The following is a 23,750-nucleotide window of genomic DNA, read 5'->3' on the forward strand; positions in this document are numbered from 1 at the left end:
ATTTCACCTATATAAATCCACTTCAATTATATTTCTTTACTTTTTTTTTTTCACATATGATGATATTGAAAGAGTAAGCAATAATATTTAATGGAATTGAAAGGCAATATGGTGATAGTGAATTCAGTCATGCTTTTGCTGTTAACATTGGTGCAATGATTTATTCATTTGTCATTCCACTTACTTTTGTGTCTGAAGAAACATAAATTATACTTACACCTCTTCATAACTACCAGTTGGCACATATGTGATACTGGTACTGACACAACATACATAATTAGAAGGGCATGTGACAGTATATTTATTTTACTCCAAAACAGAAACTTTCTGATTTTGTCTAATGAAAGCTATCACTCCTGTCTGGCGTATGTTCGTCCCTTAGAAAAGTGTCATAAATTTAGTGATTGGTGTGTCAAATGTGAGGAATTCTAATCAAGTTGTGAACTGTAAAGGAAATCTAAGTCAAACCACAAGAAGTTAGAGTTTAAGATGAGAAACACTCAGTGATGAGTGACTTTACTGAAATGGAAGTGACTGGGAAGCCAAGACTATGTCTTAGCACATCACTAGACACAATACTAGCAGTTCACCTAAATAAATATATAGGCATTCAAACAAGAAGCTCATTTCATGCAAAAATATGGAAATCTCCAAATTTATGTTTTTCTGCACTGGAATGATTTAAGAAATCTATTTAAATATCTCTTGGAGCTGTTCTTTATACAGCAGTCCAGTGGTCATGCTATATGCCTAGCACTGGAAGCTACATATGAAGCAATTTGATGCCAACTTCAGTTATAGAACTAGTGTCACTCTTATTTTATAGCAAAATGGTCAAATTGACCAAAGCTTGAAAGTCCCTACAGTAACAGTAACCATATTTTTCAACAATAAAGTATTATGGCACTTTGTGTTTTCTGACTGTTCATCTCCACCAGTAACCATAACCTGCTGACCCAGGTGCCAAGTGTGGCACTGAAATATTTATGTCAGCAGCACATGAGCATCTGAGTTTTTTAAAATAAATTTGGCACTGGGCACTAAAAAGGTTCACCATCGCTGATCTAGATTATATCATTCTCTATCAGTGGATGAGTTTCAAAATTTCCATCTAAATTAATGCTCCTTTTTATTTTATTTTTTTTTCTTCCACTAAATTAAACTTATATAGGAAGAATTCCCTGAAATCATCTACGAACTTGCTAATTTTTTTCATTCACTGTCTCTATAAAGCTCACGTCTGCTGCTTTAGTGTGATGTAACTGTTGTTTATTATACTAATCTTAATTATCTCCACTTTAACTTTTGCCTCCCACACTTGCTTGCTTCTATTGTATGCATGTCTGGTCTAAGCCCAGGACCTAAGCTAGCCGAGGCCAGCAGCTGTCTTGCGAATATCAGATTCAGACAGAGTCTAGTACAAAGGAGCACCAGTTCCCTACTAGAACCTCAATGTGCTGCAGCACTACAGATGTTAAATATCATAATAATGATTGTATCTTCCTTACACAGTGATTATTAGTGAAGCTGCACGGTTTTCAAAGAGCCCTTGTTTTTACTTTTCACCAGCAGCTGAAGCAAAGAACACATTTCCATTACAAGATGAAGCTGTACAATCTCATCCAACAAATGATCTCACTCTGACCCTCACACTAACTTTGCTATTAAGCAAAAACAGGCACATTTTCAAATATTGATTCCAACTAATGTCTGATCCTAACAGGCATGATCTTATCAGGGCCCCACTATAATAGAAGGAGTGTCAGAGTTAAACAGAATAGGTTTAGATAAGATCACAATCTTCCTCACCATGATGTGATGCTATCACCGAGTGAGTATAGTATTTGAAGTAATTATCATTAACAGATATTGGCAACAGGAAGAGTGGTCACTGCTAAGATCTAAACAAATTTGTGCATGATAAAATAAAACAAGTTTTATCTCAACAGTGGATATGGATATGTTATGTGCCCTAAGAGATTTTGCTGTCTTTATTTTTTCTTTGAAATGATGGATATTCAATTAAGAGAGAAATATTGAGTCACAACATTGCTACTTCAGTTTGTTCTCTACCTTCTGTTTTGTGGCAAACTGCCATTTCAGCCCTCCTGCTGCTTTTGTAATGTCTTATCTTGACCAGACATCCCACGTAGTGTTATGTGGACAGACCCTGGCCCCTGGGTTTGCCTGAACAGCCATGGCCAGAGCTGATTTCATGGTGCCCTTCCTTGTTACTGGGGAGTGGGGCAGCAAGGGGGTGTCTTAAAAGAGGTGTGGGAAGCAAAGCACCATCATTCTAGACTCTGAGCCATATGGCTATTTTACTAGTAAAATTACTCTTTGCAAAAATTTGGGGTGTGGAATAGCCCTACAGTAGGCTCTCCTAGACATAAGCCCAGGATGGGGTAAAGGCCACAAGAAAGGTAAAAGGTTGACAAATGTCTTGGTTAACTTGATTTTTGCCTCACCATTCACTCTGATCTTGGTAGACTTGCTCCATTTTCAGAAAGAAGGAGGTAAAGGGAACACCTGCTTTGATGTGGCAGATTCTCTGTGAAATTCTTGTCTTTCTCCCCTGAAGCTATTAGCATGTAAGGCCAAAACAGCACAGAATGAAAATAATAATTTATACTGGAAAAAAAAATATGTTATCAGCCTAAGGAAAACAGAAAACACTGGTATAGGAAAAAAGAAAAAAAAAAAAAAAAGACAGTTGATAGTTGTGTGTGTTATTTTTTGTAATGAAATGGCACAAGCATAGCTAAACTTTCACATACCAAAGCCATACACATACATAGGAAAAGGGTGCAGATCTGAAACTCCTTTAACTATTCATCATTAGTAGAAATAAGCACGTGTGCCACATTTAGAATTAAAAGGGCACAATCAGATTTCCAAAGAGTAATGTTCTCTATGTCTATTGTGATAACAATATTGAGCTCCAATATGTAGTTTCTCATCCTTACAGCACTCACAGATATTAGCTAATTAAATCAATTCAAAAAATATTTATTTTCTAAATTAATCAGGTACTTGCCAAGATTACCCAAATATTGGTCTTATACAGCAAAACCCATACACTGCTTTTATACTTATCTTCATGTATTTGTCTTCTCAAATGTGTGATTAACTCCAGAGCACTGAAATCTTTTTGATAATCGCTGAAGATGAATGTATCAGGACAATCAGCAGCATATGGAACACAGAATGCTGCCAGATGTTAACACACTAAAATAAAGCAGAACCATCCATGTACTCCGTATCTCGTCTAAAAATAATATACTCATTGACCTTAACCCTATCAAAACAGTCCCATCTCCAAGGTCAAATAAAATAAGAAATATTTATCTTTTATAGAGAGGTTCACAGACTGTATTTGCAGTGTTCAGTGTCACGAAATGCTAGGCATCCCTCAGCCCTACTGCTTTGAATAAAAGATTGGGGTGCTCAGCACCTCCTGCTGGTGCTCAACACTAGGCAAAATCAAGTCCTAATTGCATATTAATCACCACTTAAAGTTTCTGAACACTGTGCATTCCTTTTGTATTTTTTTCAAAGACTATACATGGAAACAAACAACCAGTAAGATTAAGAAGACATACATATAAACTGATCTCTAACACTTACTCCATTTGGTAGAGATTTGCATGTTTTTTTATGTCATGTCTTTTTTATGTTTTGTATGTATTTTTATATCTTGAAAAAAATAACTTTAAGAATCTATGTTACCCCAATAATTTTTTAAGTGACGACATCAGTGTAGCTTACTGCTGCATCCCGTGACACAGTGGGCCACAGCAGTGAGCCTCTTGGCTTCCCCATGCCTTGCAACTATCCCAAAGCAGACTCTGCAAGTGCTGCCATCAGAGTAGCCAGAGAATCAGTGAAAACACCATGAATATCACATTTGTATTTCTGAAGAGTTCAGGAGAGATCATAATTGTGGCAGTTCTAGTGAATTGGGTAGTCTTTTGTACCAAGTACCTTTGGTATGACTGACAGGGAAATGCTTACTGGAGTGCAGAGAGGCCATTTCATCCCATATATGCAGACGAAGCATCGCAGGTGCAACTACAAAGCCACTTTAACACTGCAACAAGTGGTAGCAAGTGGCTTGGAAAAGGGCATGCGAGGAATGTTAAGGAGGCACAGCTACCATAAGTGGTCTTGCATTTGTGAGAGGTCAACTTTCAAAATATGGATATCCTTTTCATTTTCCATTCTGCAACAAAATGTTAAACATGGTGGTGGAGAGGGAAGGGCTTTCAAAACTAATCAGTGCATGGAGGTACCTGTTATTGTTATCGTATGCATTAAGGGCATTTTCTATCACAGAATCAGTACCACAAAGTGAGTGCCAAGGATGCCAGTGATGCCAATAGCCTCCTCACAAATGTTTCCACATCCAACCAATGCTGTGTTCGCTGTTATTCTGCCTGCCTAATCGCTGTACTGGTATCTGATAGTGGATGACTGACTAAAGAAATCAAGATTCAACTTACTCCCTGAGGCATGCTATAGTGCCAGATCAAAGTGCACACATTTGGCATCCTGAAAATGTGATGCCACTGCTCTCACTTCTCAAATCTCTGACACAGAAACCTGGGACAATGATCCTCATAAATCAGACAGTATTTCTTAAAGAATACTTAGAAGTGAAATCCTAAGTAAAGCTGCAAAAATGTACTGGAAAAGCAACATTAATTTAAAATCTGGTTGTACACAGCATGTTAATCCTAACTTTCATTAGGAAGAAACTGGAGCAGGAAGGGAAAACATTCAGAAGAAAAAAACCCTGCAGGCAATTGGCAAGGGACATGCCAAAGAAACATAGAGGCTTACTTCCTTATCACCCAGCAAGCCCTTGTTATATTTCAATTAGATTTTGAAAAGGGTATCCTCTACTGGTGTGACCAACTGTCTAGCTTGCTGTAATGTCCCATCTGCCATTTTCTATAAAAACTGGTCTCTCATTCTGGCCTTTTAAAACCAATCTTGAGAGATTTTAGCTACCTGCAGGCATCTCTGGGCAGACAAACAAGTGAAGTTGGCTTCAGACATTGCACAGAACCAAGATGCCAGAAGCCACGGGGTCATCTGCTCCTGTTCCTTCCCTCATGCCATGGCTCAGCTGAACCTACACTGTTCCCATGTGTTGGTCCAGCCCGTTCTTAAACACAACAGAGCCTAAGATATTTTGGACTTACTATTGTTTTCCACTTCATTGCTCTCTTTCCTTTATGCTAATCTGTCCCAGTTTTCTTCCAAAAGTGAGGACAACAGCTTGCAGGAGGGAGAAAGACGGAATAATCCTTCCTCACCTCCCCAGCACTGAGGCACACCTCCCTCAGCTCCCCTCAACTTGTCTTTGATGTCCTCACACATGGCAGGATTGCCAGGTTTGTCTTTTTAAAAATGTGGTCACTCATGCTCCAGCTTGGAGACTGTGCAACAGAAAGGTTTGAAGAATAAACATCTTGGGGAAATGCGTTAATTAAAGAGGTGTTTATAAATAAATGCATAAAAATAAAAATTACTAACATATAAGAATCTTTTATAAAAAAAAAAATATCTTCTGTGCCGTTCAGATATATATAAAAATAAAATGTCAAAAAAGAGATAGAAAATACTAATCTGTGACAGGGATATTTTAAATTATAAGACATTTTCTCAGAGTGAATAATATACATAAACTATGATGATATCTCAAATGCTATGTAGTTTATTCTAAATGCATCAGTAGCATTCAGACTGCTATCCTTCCCTTAGAGCATACAGAGAAAGAACATTATTTTCTCCATGTAAAACTCAATTACTCCCTAAGTATGTTAAAAGACCTCAGATAAAAAAAAAATATGAAAATACATGACTGTAACTATATGTAATGTTTCTGAATTTGTGAAACATTTGTGTAAATATGTTGAAATATTTTCCCCTTTTCTCTAGTCTGTGGAATACATGATAAAATGCATTAGTGAAAAAATATCGGGCAAAACTTTATTAATGCTAAGTTATTTATGATGGGATATGAATGTGAGACTATCAAGTCTGATGATGATGTGCATGTAATTTAGAATTGCTGCAGCCTTCCCACTACCGCAGGTGGTCTCGGACTGCTGGGGAGGGCAGGGATGGCCAGCAGTGGTGACTCCTGCATGCTTCGCAGAAGAGCCCTAATGGCTGGAGCTGATCATCTTTGCAGCTCCCCTGAACCCTGCGGAGTCACCATGGGACTAGATTGATGAACTTGTTCTCCGGGCTTGATAAATGAGGCCCAGGACATTTACAAACCTCACTCAGCACTGAAGTTCTCAGGCCATGCCCGTATTTTGGTGGTGCAAAGTAGATCTACTGCATCTGGAAAAGGATAAGTTTTGCTTCTGGCTATGTGATACTACAACATCATTAGAAAAGCCGCTATAACTGAATGGAGTGTAAAGTTCAGCAAAATTACAGTATTTCAAACACAGCTCTGATTTTTAGGAACTAACAACACAGTGTTTTCTTTATAGTAGAAGGTGCTGTTCTTTCATATGCATGCGAGCACTGACATTGTATACATACAGATGTATGTATAAATATATATATTTACTACACTTATTTTTTTATATATGTAGATGTATGTATTAACAGAGACTATGCATACTGTGCTAACTATACTTGCTATAAGTATCTCTTTTCTATTCAAAACATTAAAATACATACTTTCACAAAATGTAGTTAATTTTCCTGGTAGCAATAATAACTAGAAAAATGTTTTCGTTCAATCAGTCTTGAAAATGTATAGGCTATTTCTCTTATGCCTATTCAGGCACAAACGGAATTGATGTTTGGAATTTTGATCATTTCATCATGCTGTGCAGAAGTGAGCAGCAAGCTGCCACTGTCTTCATTGAAACCACAGGTCCATTCCTTTACTCAGTCATTTTTTTCATTTAAATGAAGATAGACAATAGTTTCAAATTTTATTATTGCTACAGTGATAATGTACATGAAAGAGAGTGGTATCTAGTTCTGCACTTTTATTAGCACATACAAATTTTGACACCAGCAAATTGTGTATTTTCTTTTCACACTTAAATTTCATCTACAGCACACTTGATTCCAAACAACTGCATGCTTTGCCTTGACAGGTCTTATGGAAAGCATCCATTGATGTTTTCTTAATCACATGTATGTCCACACACACTGTCTGGACAATGTGCCGAGTGCACACAAGTGCTACCACTCCATACACAAGAGCATCATGGTGCTCCCCTCCACTAACAGTGGCTCCACTAAGGCTAACTACCTCAGGGCAGACATAGCTTTATGTATTTTCCCCAGAGAAACCCAGGAGCATCCAGGATGTTTTATTCTTCTAATGGTGAAAGAGAGAGCATAAGCCTGCGAGTCTCTTGGTTCAGAGCCCCTCCTAAGCACCAAATTCTTGCTTAACAATGCAAACATCTGTGCAGACACAAGCATATTCATAGCTTTACATTCCCCTAAAATTATGGAGCTAGATTTTCCTGTACTTGTTCTATGGATGTTACACTGTCAACAATTTAGAAACTTTTTTTTTTTTTTTAAAAAAAAAAAAAGGTGTTATGTAAAATACAGTGAGAAGTTATTTAAAAGAAGTTATTTTTAAAAATGCCTGAATATTTAAATCTAGCATTTTATATCAGCTTAGCCTATAATAATACAAATGTTTCATAAATAAGAAAAAATGTCTTTCTAAAAAGTATGAATTTTAAAAACTTCCTCAGAAGACAATATTAATATTATATTCCTTATCGTGGATGTTGAACTCTTGCCTGTTAGATATTTCAATGTACTGAGCTATATGAATGACTTTAAAAGGAGCTAAATCAATTCCTTCTCTCACTCAAACTTCTTAAATAGGACTATATCCTGTCGTACAAGTTGTGTTATGAATTTGGCAAAATCAACAATAACAAAATAAATGCTTGAGGTTTAAAGCCTATGGTACAAAGAAGGCTAGAATAGATGACCATAGCGTAGTAGCACAAGAATACATTGCTACGCACAGGTCATTGCAGTGGCAGTCTCTAAATTTAACATGTAAGACAGTTTAACGGCATAATACACGATGCAGTAGACATTATCTTCTCTCTGCTTTTCCCCACATCCTAAAACAGAAGAGCCTGGCACTCACAGCTGGTGTCTCCCTCTGTTTCTGCTGAACTGAATTTTCTTGCCCTTTTTCCATCCTGCACTCCTGTCCCTGCCCCATCCTTTCCTCTCTGAGCTTTCAGCTTCTCCAGCTTTCAGCTGCTCTCCGACAAACCTCCCTGGGATGCATTTCCCCTTTGAGAAGCATCCCACTACTGAAATGAAGCTTGCTGAAATGGCACAGAGAGTTTATTGAGTTTTCTGTCAGCTTAATGAAAATGATTGGTAGTATCTATTACATAATTATGAGAGTATTCGGATAAAAGTCTGTTTAATGGACATGCTTATAAGAAGTACCAAGAAACTGATTTACTTTTTAAAACCTTTCAAAGTTACTAGCAGTATTTCATAACAAATGTGAAATTCTGCTGTTTGACAAACAGGTGTCAAAGTGAACCATGGGTATGTGTCATTGTAAAAAAAAAAGGGCTTCAGTCAAGGGGCTAAAAAAGAAAATGATTTAACTGAAAACTTCCACATCATATTAATGTATCTCAGCTTTTAAAAATGTTTCAGTTTGTCTGAAGTAATTGTCACTGATGCTTGTATAGTGCATTAGTGCACTCCATAAGTGTAATGCAATTTGCCATCTAGAAGTGCTGCTACATTAAAGTCTCTCAGTATTTAGGAAATAAATGTTTCCAAGCTACAGTTTTAAACATGGAGAACCTGGCAATAAGAACAATAAAAATGAGAGAGGAATGCTTTTGTAGTCACTTTAAAGTACTGAAAGGTAAAAGAACAGTATATTAAAGATTAGAATCAAGGCTTGTGACTCAGTATATTATTTTTGGTAACGAAACATAAAAATGACTCTGTACTAATAAAAGCCCAAATCCCCATTTGCAGGTAAATGTCTAAAGATAAAAACTGCCTTACACATTATACAGAATCAGAGACAGCCTGTCACAGGCTGCTTCTCTCAGTTGCCATATAGAACCTCCAACCAAGTGCCCAGCAAACTCTCACACTGCAACTCTGGAGATTAAAAGTTGCTGGCTACTACAGATATGAGGGTTTTGACCTGCAGTGACCAGCCACAGATTAGCGAGTGAATAACTTAACTGCATTTTGAACCTTGGCTCCTCAGCCCCTCACAGCACTACCCAATCAAACTGTTTCCTGAGGATATCTTCCAGGAGAAGTGTAGCTTTGGCGCTGAACCTCCCAGATCCCATTAAAGGGTCTCTGCTGTATCCCATTGCTTGCCTGGTCCAACCCTGCACACTTTCCTCCCACGTATTCCTGTCACAGCCATGTTGAATCCTCTTTTCCTTATCAGGCTGATACAGGCCTGCACCACCCGCTCCTCCTTGTGACAAGACTACAAGAATGGCGGACAGGATCCAGATGCTCATTGTTTTGCTTCACAAAACCCTGCCATGGGCACAGATTAACACCAAAAACTAGATGGCTGCAGCCAAAGGAAAACACATCTCAGAATGCCTCTACTCGATTACCAGAGCAATGGCATCATCCACAGCTTGATGTTCATCATGGGCTACGTGGTCCTGTGCCGCTTCTTGAGAAACACTGAATGCAGTCGGGAACTGCTTGAAATTTTCTTTTGTTTCGGGGAAAGAGGGAAAATATTTGCAGCTGGGAAAAGCAAATAAACTGCTTTTTCTTAATTAAGCTGCTAGCGACTTCAATTTAGATCTGCATATGTGCAGCAGATACTCTTCCAGTGGTTTGTATGATCAGCCTAGAGTAGCCTTCCATTCTTCTCACTGGCCTGTTCACATTATATCTGGCATGTGTACAAACACCCTTCACAGTTAAAGACAGGAACAACAAGATACGGGGTGCCAGCTTAGAAATATATTACTGTCTACTTTTATGTACCCAGGAACTGCTGTATTTTTAGTGATGCAGCAAGGCACAAAGTTGGAGCCTTCGTGGTAAAAGTGGAGATCATTTTGATTTAATCATGTTGTCTTCCTTTAGAACTGAGTTCTCACCAGCTGTAAGTAAAAAAAAAAAAAAAAAAAAAAAAAAAAGTATCTCACTCAAAAAGTATCTCTTTGTCTGTTAAAAGAGCAATACTACTTTAAATCTCAAGAAAACGTGGAAATATGTAGCTGATCTCTTTTTAGCATAAAACGAGAGAACAAGCTCTAATTTCAGCAGTACACTTTCTAGGTATCTATTTAATTCTTTCAAGAAATCTCTTCCATTGTATTTCTATTGAAGTCCTGTGCAATTAATACACGTTTTTGTCACATGAAAGTATGACAGTATTTTTTATTTTTTTTACCTGATCAGTAAGAGAGGGCAATGCAAAAAAAAACTTCTGTTTTTTCACTACTGGCATCAGAGTATCATCATGCTTCCATTTGAAAACACTGATACTTCATTTTCTTGGGACTATCAACTTATGTCTGCAGCAGAAAGGAAGTGGAAGTGTAAAGAAATGGAGGGCAATAACCTCTGTGTCCAATTGTGCACACAGATACAAAGACCAGCAGCTGAGAGCAGGAGAATTGCATCAGTTTGGAAATATTACAGGAGTGGATCATTAAAACTATCTAAATAGGAGATCTATCACTCTAAATAACTATCTAATTAGATATATATATATAAGTATTTAGATAACTATATATGAAGTTCTTAAATTCATATTGAAATAGGAATTAAATGCCTAGAAATTTTTTAAGATCTAAGACTCACTGTTCTTAAAAAGCAACATTCTGAAGATTTTTGTTGTGTGCATGCAGGGTTTTTTAGCAACAGTAATAGTAATACAATGGGGTAAATTACTTTGTAAAGTAACTCTCTGACTCCTAGATGAGAAAAATTAAGAACATGATTAGTCATTGAGCTACCTCGAGTCTACCATTAAAGTTTAACTATCCTGAAGTCCTGATAGGGACCTTGCTCCACCACATCTCCCAACAGTGCTGTGGCACTGCTGATACAGTGAACAACTGCTGTTCCTATTGTAATTGCAAACAGCATTTAAATAATTTTTGTTCAAGTTACTCAGCCTTCCCCTATTCTGAGATGTATATTGTTAATATACTTCAAGACAGAAACTTGAAAGATCTAAAAAGTATTTGACATCTGGCATGGTGACTTAATTAATTACCATGCTGAATTAATTATCTTGCTTCGTCTCCTGAGCCAACAGCAATGAGTCTGTATTCAGCACCACAGCACTGCTTGAAATACGAAGCATTTCCATGGGATATTACATGTACAGATTCAATACAGTGTTAAGTGAAAGGATAATAAGTAGGCTGTAACTGTTAGGTAAATATATCCTGTGAGGCAGTGTGTCATATTGCTAACATTAAAAATTAGAAAAGTCAGGTAAAATACCTGTGGCCAACCATCAACTTAATTTTCAGCAGAGAGACCAGCTGCAAATATTGTGATATTTACTCACATGAGTTTCACCAAATTTTTCTTTCCTCTCTATACCAAAAATTCACATTAAAGCTTTTTCTCCAAAGATTATTTGATGTTTATAACAGTGTGATTGTTGAAGTTCTCATTCAGAAATGAACTAAACCTGATGTCAGCTGCTGATGTGAAGGTTTGATTGAATTCTATGGAGGCAAGGCTTTACCCAAATGAGCTTTCCAAAGCAGATATAAATAACTTAAGTAAACAAATACAACTGCCCTAATGAAAACCAGAGAGCATGTATGCCAGTGAAAAAAAGTAATCAAATGTGTCAAGCAAACAGAAAGATCATAAATAAAACAGAATCATTAAAAAAAAAAAAAAAAAAGAAAAGAAAAGGAAGAAGAAAGATATGCAGAAGCTGGCACTGTGCACTGTTTTCATGTTGCTTTAACAGTAAATTAAAGATCTATCAAAAGGTTTAAATCTCTTTACATGGCATTTTCAGGTAACAAATGCAGAACTGCAGGAAACACCTGATATTTGAGAAAAAGAAACTTAGAATCACAGAATAATTCAGGGTGGAAGAGACCTCTGGAGGTCATGCAGTCCAAACTTCTCCTCACAGCAGGGCACACTTCAAAGTTAGATTCAACTTCGAAGTTAACTCAAATTTCTTGAGATCATATCCAGTTCAGTTTTGACTATCGCAATGGACAGAGATGCTCAGGGGACAAAACAATATTGCTAAGGACTTCACTTATGTTTACAGGAACTTTTTCAGATTACAAAATGTATTTATATTAGTAGCATAACAAATGTAAAATATTTCACTTGTCAGCAAAAATAGACTTTATAGTTTTTAATTAGACAAGAAGCAAAGGAGTATTTTTCCAGTTTAGCGAGAAAAGTCCTTTTGAGTATTATTATCCCAAATCTCTCTGAACTAGGCTGAGAAAGTTGCTCCCTCTAATCATAATCACTAAACTAAAAAGTCAGCTCTTCTCACTGTTGTGAGAAATTGTCTCACTACAATTTCATTAAAAAACAAAATTAGCTAATTGTTTTTGTTATAGCAGAAGTGGTATTTGCCCAAATTTCAAATAAGAGACCTTAATATATGCCTGTGCTACTGAAGGAGAAGCAAGTTCCTGACAGAAGGATTTCAGTTGCTCTACCTCTGATTCAGAATAGAAAAATGAAGCAATATAATCAATTGCTGATATGTCACAAATTGATCATAAAGATATCTGATAATGATAACCTTCATCATGTAGGATCTACCAACATCATCTCCTATACTTAAACATTATCTGCAAGTCTTATATACCTGAAGAAGTGGTAGAAGTTGAAAGGGCAATAGGGTAATTACATGGAACTTGAGGAGAGTAGTGATGGTGGAATCTTAGAAAAATATTTGAATTGCAAGTAGTTGTCACAAATGAAATTTTATGAAAAACTTTTTGAGCCTGCTAATAGACTACTAGACTAAGAATGAAATAGATGAAGAAATAAAAATGAAATAGATGAAGAAGAGAAAATGGAGACAGGTGTTCAAATTATCAATTTTCCCTTTTCTAACAATAAGAAGCTTTGAGTGTCCAGTACTTTTGAAAATCCATCCTTTATTGAGGTGACTGAATGGGAAATCTGATCTGGGTTGGTAATACTGAACTCCAGGAAACTTAGACAAAGCTTCCATGTGACTTTCTGTAACATCTTCTGATTAATAAACTATGTCAGAGTCTATGAAACACCAAGGTGTTAAACTGCTACTATATACTCATAATAGTATAGTGCTTCTCTATAATTTTTATAGGCATGTTTATAGAAAGAAACATGTCTTGTAAACATTAGAAACAGAACTCTAACATATAGGCACAGGTTCTCCAGGGAGGAGTTAAAGGCTTTCAGTTTTCCCCTTTTCCCAAGGTCCACATGCCTCTCTATCATGCTTCCCCTGATGCTACTTTAGTAACTCAGCACTCCACACTCTCTTCAGGTCCTCCAAAGGCAGAACAATAACCCCAACACTGAGAAGTTTAGCTTCTCAATTTACAGCTCAACAGTGTCTGCCCCAAATGTATGTAATACACTACTGTGAAATAGTTCAGTGGGTCTTTATGTTAATGCATTCATGCAAGGTCTGTAATAGGAACCAGTGATCGAGTTGAAAATAATGGTTCTTTAGTGGTATCCTGCAGGGCAATGCATATTCAAAGATAGCCTAAAGATCTTCTTCTAGAGATATTCCTTTTTTTTTTTTTTTTTTTTTTTTTATTAAGGGATCACCTTTCCAGATACTCTCAGAAAATTGATCTCAACTATATAAAAATAATATTGAAGTATTGAATCTCAGGTTTAAAACTGATACAAATAAAAATTAAAAGAAGACCTAGGAATGACAATGATTTTCAGCACATGGAACTGAGGTCACCAAAGTGTTACTTATAAGTAATACGGCCCACATACCTTCTGCAATCAGAATAATAAAAAAAAGGCTAATTAAGAATATATTATATGGCAGGTGACTTTCAATATCTTCCAAAATAATTTTAATCTGCCAGAATATCTTACTATGTTCAGCAACCTTGGTAATGAGTCAAATTTAATGAATTTTAGCCTTAACCAATATAGCTATTTATTTTTTATACCATCCATTAATATAAATGAAAAATTCATCTATTAATGCTATGAAAAACTTAGAAAGCCACTAAAAGTCAGACAGCGTTACTGAAAGGCAACAGCTTGGTTTAGCAAACAAGGAAGCGATGCCTCCCTTCTGCTGTAAAATAACAAGTTGAATATTGTTAACCTGTGCTCCACATAACTTTATGTGGACGGTTGCCATAGGCGAACTAGTTGGAAAAGATCCAAATACCACTGTCCGTGAAAGCCAACAATGACTGTTTTTCAAATGCTCCGGATGGGCAATAACTTAGGCTATTTCCCCCACAGATTGCACTGTACTGCGGCGAAGCGTCTGGGAGCGTGTACATACCAAGGTGTTATTGTTCAGGTCCATCTTCCCAGCAAACGGCCCCCATGTTGTTCCGACCGGAAGCTGCTGCCTGCTCTGGATCTTGCGCTCCCCATCCTTCTGGACCACCTCCAGCTCTCCTGCGAACAAAGAGAACAAGCAGTGCTTAGAGCACTTTCACTCGTGCCCTGACAACAGCCACCTCCGTTTTCATTGTTGCAGAGTTTGGAGGACACCAGGAATGAGCGTTAATTACACTTGTCTGAAAAAACAACCGATCAGGTCATCCTGCAAAAGAAAAACAAACTTCTTCCTTGCAGTTATATTCAAATGTGGTTTAGAAAGTCCCTTTTCTTTCCTGTACTGTGTGAAAACACACAGTACAGTCTGAAGGCATTTTTATTCAGAAGAGTGGTTTCAAGAAAGTTCTTAAGAAATGCTGAGGAGGGGGAAGATGATAGCTGGGAGTGCAACAGCATGTACCCTAGTGCATGATCCATTTGGCTGTCACAAGATCACATTCTGGAGCATTCAGCTTCTAAAAAATTTAGAGGCATACTTCATAGTGATAGAATCCAGTGCAATTCCACTGATTTCAAAAAAACTACTAGAAATATTTACTAGAATTTAAAAAAGAAAGATTTTGAACTGAGTGAGGTTTTACAGGCAGTAACAGTTCAGAGTTAGAACTTTACTTGTTAGACTGAGGTTTTAACACAAAATAATTAAGCAATGAGGGCTAAAGAGAGTGATTTATTTTTTTTTCAGTGTGTAGGAATTATTAATTTTTCATTTGCATATTTTATTTTTGAAAGGAAGGACTTCAAAATTAACCCCTAAAAGTGTTACTTCCATTCACTTTAACTTTTCTGATTTTTTACTTTATTTCAGGATAAAAAAAAATACTCTGGACTATTTCCATTACAAAGCAGTCTCCTCAAGAAACCTGTTTTCCTATGAACAGACATTACAGTGTAGCTATGTTCATATACACAATTTCAACATTGTTCTCTATAATAATTCAAATAAATTCTGCTTTCCTACTTTCAGGGGGATGAAACATAGTAAGGGGACTGATCTGTGCTTTTATTGTCAGAAATTTATCTGCATTTGTTCAAGCCATTGCACTTCCCAGCTTTGCCCTTCCCACAGGCAGGCATGAAAGCTGAAAATCTGCTGCTGTCCCCAGGACCAGCAGAACTCACACCAGTGTGCTGCAGCCCATGTACTAAATCCTGCTTCCCTTCCCACACCTCTCAGATGCAGCAGCAATTCCTGCCTTTTGTAGCAGCACATCCCTTCTCAACAACTCTCCCCCAAAGCAGGACTCTGCTTTTGCACAAACAGTGGGAAGTCCAACTATGCAAGAAGTAAACTCATCCCAGATTTAGAACTGGCAATTGCTGAGAAATTAACCTTGGGCTGAAGGAAGTGAGTAACTCCTCCTGGCTTGCAGGCAGTCTCCACAGACTTCCCCCAACAAACCATTCCCATGAACGCCTGGATTTATGCTACTGCCAGACAGCGAAGGTTCTCCTTGTCTGCAGGAGTTAATCTTGACCATTTTCCAAAGAGGAGACTTGGCTCCAGCTTCCATTTCCAAGTGCAGAAATCTAAATTTCACCTCTGAGTGTTGCAGATTACAAAGCTACTCTACTTAAAATTGTGCATCAGGTCCTTCTTGCAAACTGGAACAAATCTAGGAAATAGAGCTGTACTACATGACAAAAGCTTGAATGTATGTGGGTGAGTTCTCATCATGACACAGCTATGACAGTTTAAATGGCAGTATGTAAGCAGCAAAGCTTATGGACTTATTATATATAATTTACACATGATATATATGCATCCATATACATGCATTTTTTCCCTCTCACAGAAGAAAAGTCACAAATTGTATGGACTTTAAAAAATATCTTTATACATGTATGTTAATTATAGAAGACAGGAGTCTTTCTGGTACTGCAAGGCAACATGTTGATCACTTCCAAAAACTGCAACATTTTGTTTCTACATAGGGATGAAAACTGTAGCATTAGCTTGCTTTTACTCACTAAAAAACAGCTATGTCTATGGACGTGTCACTTTTAACTGATACCAGAGGAATCATGAGAATCTTTGAAAACCCTTTTAAAAAATAATTCAGCCTCCCTTTCTGCCACTGACATTTTTCATTTGAAAAGGGTTCAGACACAGTCAAACAGTGACTCCTTATCTGCACCTGTGGATTTACAAGCAGGCCTGTCTTTTAATGGATTAAGAACGACAAACTTAGGGCAGATCATCCAGTGATATCCAAAAACCTACCTAAGTTTTAAGGTACACATCATTACACTTTATATTTTAAGTAAGATTAATAACATGAATCTAATATCTGATAAGTATTTCAGGTTTAAGGCAGACATAAAAATGACACTATTTTCCAAAAGTGTATTTTTTCTTCCATTTGATAATTGAGTAAATTAATACAGATTATTTCTCTCTTTTATTCCCTTTTGTTAGAGTCCCACATTGTAGTTTGAGCAATACATTCCAGGATGTATTAGTACATTGAAATGCACTGCAGGTGGGGCAGCATCATGCAGAGTTGCACTGAAGCTGTTGTATTTCCCCCTCCATCAAGACCACCGTAATAGAGAGCAGTAGATTGCAAATTGGGTTACAAAAGGTTTTGCTTGATTCCCTTGATCATAGTTTTCTAAAAAAGATAAATTTCTCTATGGTCACCATAACCAGTAGCCATTTTAACATGATATGTGTATAGTAGTTTTAGAGCTGGGAAAACAACTTGCTCAAATGTCTTGGAAAACACACGTTTTGGCCACATTCATGCAAGGTGCAGCACATTACAGTTTGAATCTTAACAGAGATTATTGTCACTGGAAATCTTTATTTTGGAGGAAAAAATGATGCTAAGAGAATGTAATATATATATAAAAAAATACCTCAAAGTGAGGTCTATAAGCATCTGCTAAGATTATTTTTTCCTACTACATCTTCATCCCTTTTGTAAAATCACTGTATATGCTCCTTTGTCTGCACTAAGCAGGGGGAGGTCAGAGGCTGGTACAAGGGGTTGTAAAAGAATGATTGCAAATGTCACTATTAAAAATCCTCTGATGAATTCTGTTGACCACTGAGCAAGGAGCCTGAAACTTTTCTGCATTCTTTTACAAGATTTTGCTCCTCTGAAATTTCGTATTAGGAAAGTGGTATCAAAATTGTAGTGACAGATTACATTAGGAAAAGGAAGAGTCACTGAGATTTCATTGCCCTCCCATAACTTGCAGCAAGAATTGCAAAATCTCAGCTGGCACTGACTCTTCACAGGTGCCTGGCCACAGAAAATACCAACAGTGGGGAGAAAAAGAAAGTAAAGGATGAAAATTCTGTTTTAAACACTGTAGGGAATTTCTAGTGACCCATAATTGCAACAGACCACCTCAGTATTGAACATTGAACATAATGTTTCTTCCCTTAACAACAAATTATAATAAATAGTATTCATATACACACACCTGGAATAAAACGTTTGCTGCTTTGATCCTACACCATCAACTGGCGTATTGAAAAGGACAGCAAGAGGCATAACAAAAGTAGGACTAAGAAATATAAGCAGAGAGGAAGTAACGCCCTGCTTTCAGTTTTTGCAAGTTAGGAAAAAAAAAAAAAAAAAAAAAAAAAGACTTGAGACATTCCATTTACTGACATTTACTTCATTTTTCCTTGTTACACAATTGTGTTTTTTGTTGTTGTTGTTGCTGTTTGTTCTTTTGTTTTATTTATTTATTTATTCATTTTCTTTCCTAGCTTATTCTTCAGGAACACACTTATTTCTAGCTTGCTGAGTAAGTTTATACAAAATATTTGAGACACATAGTATGGGATAATCAATTTTGGTAAAAGATAATGCTGTTAGTGCTGTGGGCTGTTTCTCTTATCTTGTTGATGTAGCATACTTTTAAAGTCTGTGATTACTCAAAGACTTATGATAGCTGCACTGTAAAAGAAGCCCCAAGTCATGACTCACTAGCACAGCTAGAAAACATCCCATGGCTTTTAAGATATTAGGCCACCTTGGTGGATACAACAGCAGAATGAAAGGACTCAATTTAAGATTATTTTCTTACATATACATATTGTCTTAGGAATGACACACAAGGCTTGCATAAAACAGAAGGTAGAGGAGCCAATTTAACTTTGTCTTCTTTTAAAGCAAAATTAGGATCATTTTAAACAATCCATGCATCATCTAGGTGAACCCAACAACAGCTTTTGGCCCTTAAGATTTGACCACAGTTTGAATACCAGAATAATTCAACTATAAATAGCATTCTGAACGAAACCATTCTGGCTCTCATTCATCTGCCCACATTCTGGAAGAAGAAAAAAAGGAGTCTGAAGGTGAATGATCAGCAAAGTTTTATGGGAGAAAAATGGAACTACTTTGTTCAGAATTAAGTTTATCCAGATTTATAAATGTTTAACATTTCTAACCAAGTCACTGATGGCTTTAGCAGTAGTAGATTTTTTGCTTGTTTGTTTTTGTTTTTGTTTTATCAGGAACGTCTTTCTAAGTGGTATCAGTGAAAAAGAATGAGAAAGCTCTTTCTCTGTTATAATTAGAGATTGGTTATTTGACATCATGGGCCTCTACCAATTTCCACCAGCAAATGGTTCTATCTTTGCATATTGCCTATGCATAGCCACCTGGCTGTGTTAATGAATGTTTTTGCACTGCAGAGAAATTGTATACATTGTAATTTCAAACAAGGACTGCTTTGAAGTCTTAGTGAGGGAGTGAAAAACATTCTCATAACTACTTAAGCATGGCCCAGCTCAAATCCCAAGATCTGCCTGCCTTGCTGCATGCACAGGAAGAATCTGCAATTAATACTGGAACAAACTAATATGTGTATTTTTGCACACAGCAGTTCACAGACAGCGGAGAACTATCCCATTTCCACTCACAGGGTTCTTAACAAGGTATTTCTGATATGAAATGCTCGTACGCTTGCTTGGCAGACATAAACTGCATTATTGAGATACCTCCTCTAAATTCTCCTCCCTCAATTTTCAAGTCTCTGAGACATAACACACACTAAACTACAGTTTTGAACATAAACTTGAAATATGGCATTCTCTATTCAAGTACTCCAGTCAAACCCTGATAAATCAGGCTGGCCATGCAGTGATCTTATCCTTTCTGACTCTTTAATAAATCGAACCTTGCAAGTTCACGCTGTTGGAAGTTGTCACTAAATGAAATTGTGACCTTATCCGATGCGTGAACTTATCCTGCTGACAACTACATTTATTGTGTGGATAAGAATGGGGGGGCGGGGGGGGGAAGAGAGAGACTTTTGATAATTGTGATTTTAGCCATATGTAACTCTCACAGATGGGATCTTTTTGATGTTCCATTAATGATTTGCCTACGATGAGACTCTACTCTGGAAAAAATAATGTGCTTCATAGGTAAGTGGTAGGGGAACAGGCAAACAGCATTAGAAGTGCACAAAGAGGCACTGGTTGACAGCAGAGAATCAGAAGCTATTAGCCTAACACAAAGAGCTTTGAATTAGCTTGTAATTGCACTGGAGAAGATAACATAATGGAGGTGGCAAAACAGAAACATTTCCTTTCCATAGAACACATTCAATAGCCCAAAACTCTAAAACAAGTAACTGAGGATCTGAAGCAATAACCCGAAATGTGCTAAGCCATGGCACTTCTTGAATGAATGGATGAATGAATGAATGAATACTGCATCTGCTTCCAGCACTGACTGGAAAGCTGCCACTGCTATTGTGGAAGAGGGTTGGCTAAAACAGCAATTCACATGGCTGTGTTTTGAAAATGGCCAACCATCTAACATCACCATGTTTGTTTGTCAGGGATTTAATACATTCTTTTACTTAATTCAACCCACAAATGAGTGTGAGCTCACATCTCTCCACAGCTGGTAGCACTGCACCCAGTTTCCAGCACACTCACTTTGAAATGAGAACTGGGAGGTTTCAGGGTAAAATCTATTTTGCAGCACAAGTCTGCTGTGGGGATGTAAGTGCTGTAACTATCTCACTATAAAGACTCACATACATATGAGACAAATTCACACTAGAGTACAAAGAGTAAAATACTAAATTACAATCAATCTTGGAAAGAAGGTGTTTTGTTTTTGTTTTTTAAAAAAAAAATAAAATATTTTCATTGTCTAGAAGCAAAGCTAAAAATGAATTTTGCTGCCCCAAAGAAGAGAAAATAAGACCAGGCCACTTTTAAGAAAGAAGGATGGAAGGAAGAGCAGACATGGGGAAACCGAGAAAACAGCTTTGGAGAATCATCCTGGAGGGAGGTTTGCTATTCTCCTGTCACTGTCTCCAGTGAAGGACTTCTGAACTGAGCAGCCTTCTTTCTTTCTCTGATGTCACTGCAACCTCCCATAAATTCCTCCCCAACCCCATTCCTCCCTGGTCCCATCCATTCTAAGGAGTAAGGTCAACAAGACATTTTAGAATGATGGCTGTGTGTGGTTCAGACACAAGGGTAACCCATGGGTATAATTCACCTCTCTGAGCAACCACTCTTCTTTTCCTATACTTAGAATTAGGTCCAGATAGAAAACATAAAGCAGAAGAAGTTGCCATCTGCTGCTTCATTCCTAACTGAGCTGCCTAATATTGCTCCACCTTCCCAATGCTGTCACAGGGCAGCTGTGCACCCTAGGCAAGGATGACAAAGAAGCTTCTCCATCCTCTGTAACAAAAACCTTGTTGTTCACTACCTGTCTTTAGGGTCTTGAAAGAAGTAGTTTCTTTATCTCTCCTACCTGCTAGTAGTGCAAATGGCAGAGAGTGCAGGTGTTATCCTTATCTTTAACAGCACTGTCCTACAATGGACAATAAAAAGAAGGAAAGAACATTCTGAAAGTGAGGATAGTGAAAGAATAGATAAAGATATTCAGAAGATAAAAAAAAAAAAAAAGCATGGAAAGAGGAAAACAAAAACAAACAAAAAAACAAGTCAAGAGAGGGGAAGTCTAAGGAGGGAACCATTTGAAGCTTCAAGTTGGGTCTGCTTGGGAAACAAACACAGCCTGAAGACATGGGAACAGAAGATATTCAGGAAACAGAGGGAGGCAGAAACCTTGCAGGAGTGAGCAAACACATACATACTTCCAGGCCTGAAAACTGGCCTATCAACTGTCTAAACCATTCTCTACCTCCAAATAGTCAGATAACAATAGTTTAGTGCAGGCAAAAATATTATTATTATTATTATTATTATTATTATTATTATTATTATTATTATTATTATTATTATTATTATTATTATTATTAATTATTAATTATTATTATTATTATTTTCTGAGAAAAAGTTTCATTACTGATTATTAAATACAAACTCTCGCTAATACCACCACACAGTATTCCAGCGTTTTTACTGGGATGTTTAGGTGTAGATTCAAGAGCTGTTCCAGATTCCCAACTGCAATGCAGAGCTAAACTCAGTGATGTGAAGGTGCATTATACCTCACAACACAGGCACCGTTTTCAGAGACCACAGTTCCAAAAGAAGTGTATGTACTGACACTTCAGAACTAAAAATTTGTACTATAATTGTAACTTATTTACATACTTATGTAAATCCAATACAAAAGAAACAGTCTTACATTCCTATAGCACCTCACACTCCTATAATGCATGGAATTTAGCAGGAACACAAGATCTCATATCAGGTTAGAAAAGCACAGACCAACAGCGGTGAACACATCAATTTGAAATGACAGTGCAGCTTCTGAATTTCAGGGTGCTGGCACTGTCAACTAAAGAAATGCTAAACATCAGAGAAATTGAATAACTAATAAAGGTATAGTTAGTGGAAACCCACATAATAATTGTCCGTCAAATATGTCATGAAAATTGTTTTAAAGGCTTAAGCTGAACTATTACAATAAGTACTGTTTTCTTCTTGTTAGGAAAGAGTACATGAAGGACACTTCTGCTAGAGTCTGCTTAGCTTCTTAGTGGAAGTCTTACACAGCTGTATAGACTTTTTCTTTATTTGGGGTGATTTGCTAAACTTATGGAAACCTATTCAAAGGAGGAAGTGAAAAAGACAAGCAAGTTAAAGATATTTACACAATATACCCTAAGAAATGTCAATGATTTGTTCACTTGTTTCCAAGTCTACGGTTCATTCCAGTTTCTCAGCAAATTCCTTAAAATATGAAAATTATTCTGTTAATATCAGCACCTAGTCTACAGACAGGCAACATTAATGCAGCCTGTTCTATGCACTTCCATAGACGCCCTGAGTTCTATTTCCCTGACAGAATCCCAAAGAAAAGGCAGTGCTTGCTCACACTTCCAGCTACTGACCACAACAGAGACATTGCCATGTCCCTAAATTTGGGGTTGCCTTGTGCTCATGAAGTTGGAAAGAGGGTGACTGCAGCCAGGAGAATACTAGGGCCAAAATGACAGAAGGCTAGAGACAAAGGGGCAACTGGTAAAGAAGAAAAGATCCTTTTATCTTTTCAATCATCTTAAAAACAAACAAACAAAAACAAAGAAGAAAAACAAAAGAAAAAAACATGAAAGTTTGAGGTACATGATGGTTCTCTATCCTACTCCACTGTCTGTCACATAGACATGCAATGCACAGTGTTCTAATTCAACATAATGAGACAAAACGCAACAAGGAATCTATTCAAATAACTTCAACATGCTCAGGTTTCTTCAGCTCTAGGCATAAATAGTTGCAAGTTAAATTTCAGATTTCTCAATAGAAAAAAAGGCCATCATGGTGAAATCTTGACCCTAACATGAAATCAAAAGTAACTAGATTTAGCTTTGAGTCTGCTCCACTGCAAGAGCAATTCTCACCTCTGTTTTCAAAGTCTAAATCTCATGCAAGAAAGAAAAAAAATATTATTTTTGTATTTCTGAATAACTTCCCATCTTCACATCTAGGATGCAAAGCTGAAGAGGTTTTTTATTCGCTGTGTGTGCTAAGGAAAAATGGGAGTAGAAATATTTACAAAAATACAACAAAACCAAAAAACAAAAGCAACCAATTTAGCTAAAGAGCCCTTCCTGCAGTTTTCTGCGAGAGGAATACCGCACACTCCATTCTCACATGGACACTCTCTATACTGGCAAAAAGGATTCCCAATTATATTATAACACTGTGCAGACCTGGTGGGTTGAGTAGGCACTTTATCCCAGTTACACGTAGC

General features: G+C 37.1%; 1 protein-coding gene across 4 annotated transcripts in view; it reads right to left on the reverse strand.

The window, feature by feature from the left end:
• Positions 1 to 23,750, reverse strand: part of ZFPM2 (zinc finger protein, FOG family member 2) — a 317,702-nt gene that overhangs the window by 145,802 nt on the left and 148,150 nt on the right. For all 4 annotated transcript variants that reach the window (XM_027452589.3, XM_038174744.2, XM_027452588.3 and 1 more), the window contains one exon: positions 14,528 to 14,646. In XM_027452589.3, the coding sequence (XP_027308390.1) occupies positions 14,528 to 14,646 (119 nt within the window). The remainder of the gene's footprint in view (positions 1 to 14,527; positions 14,647 to 23,750) is intronic.

This window comes from Anas platyrhynchos, chromosome 2 (assembly GCF_047663525.1).
Source record: "Anas platyrhynchos isolate ZD024472 breed Pekin duck chromosome 2, IASCAAS_PekinDuck_T2T, whole genome shotgun sequence".
Taxonomy (NCBI): domain Eukaryota; kingdom Metazoa; phylum Chordata; class Aves; order Anseriformes; family Anatidae; genus Anas; species Anas platyrhynchos.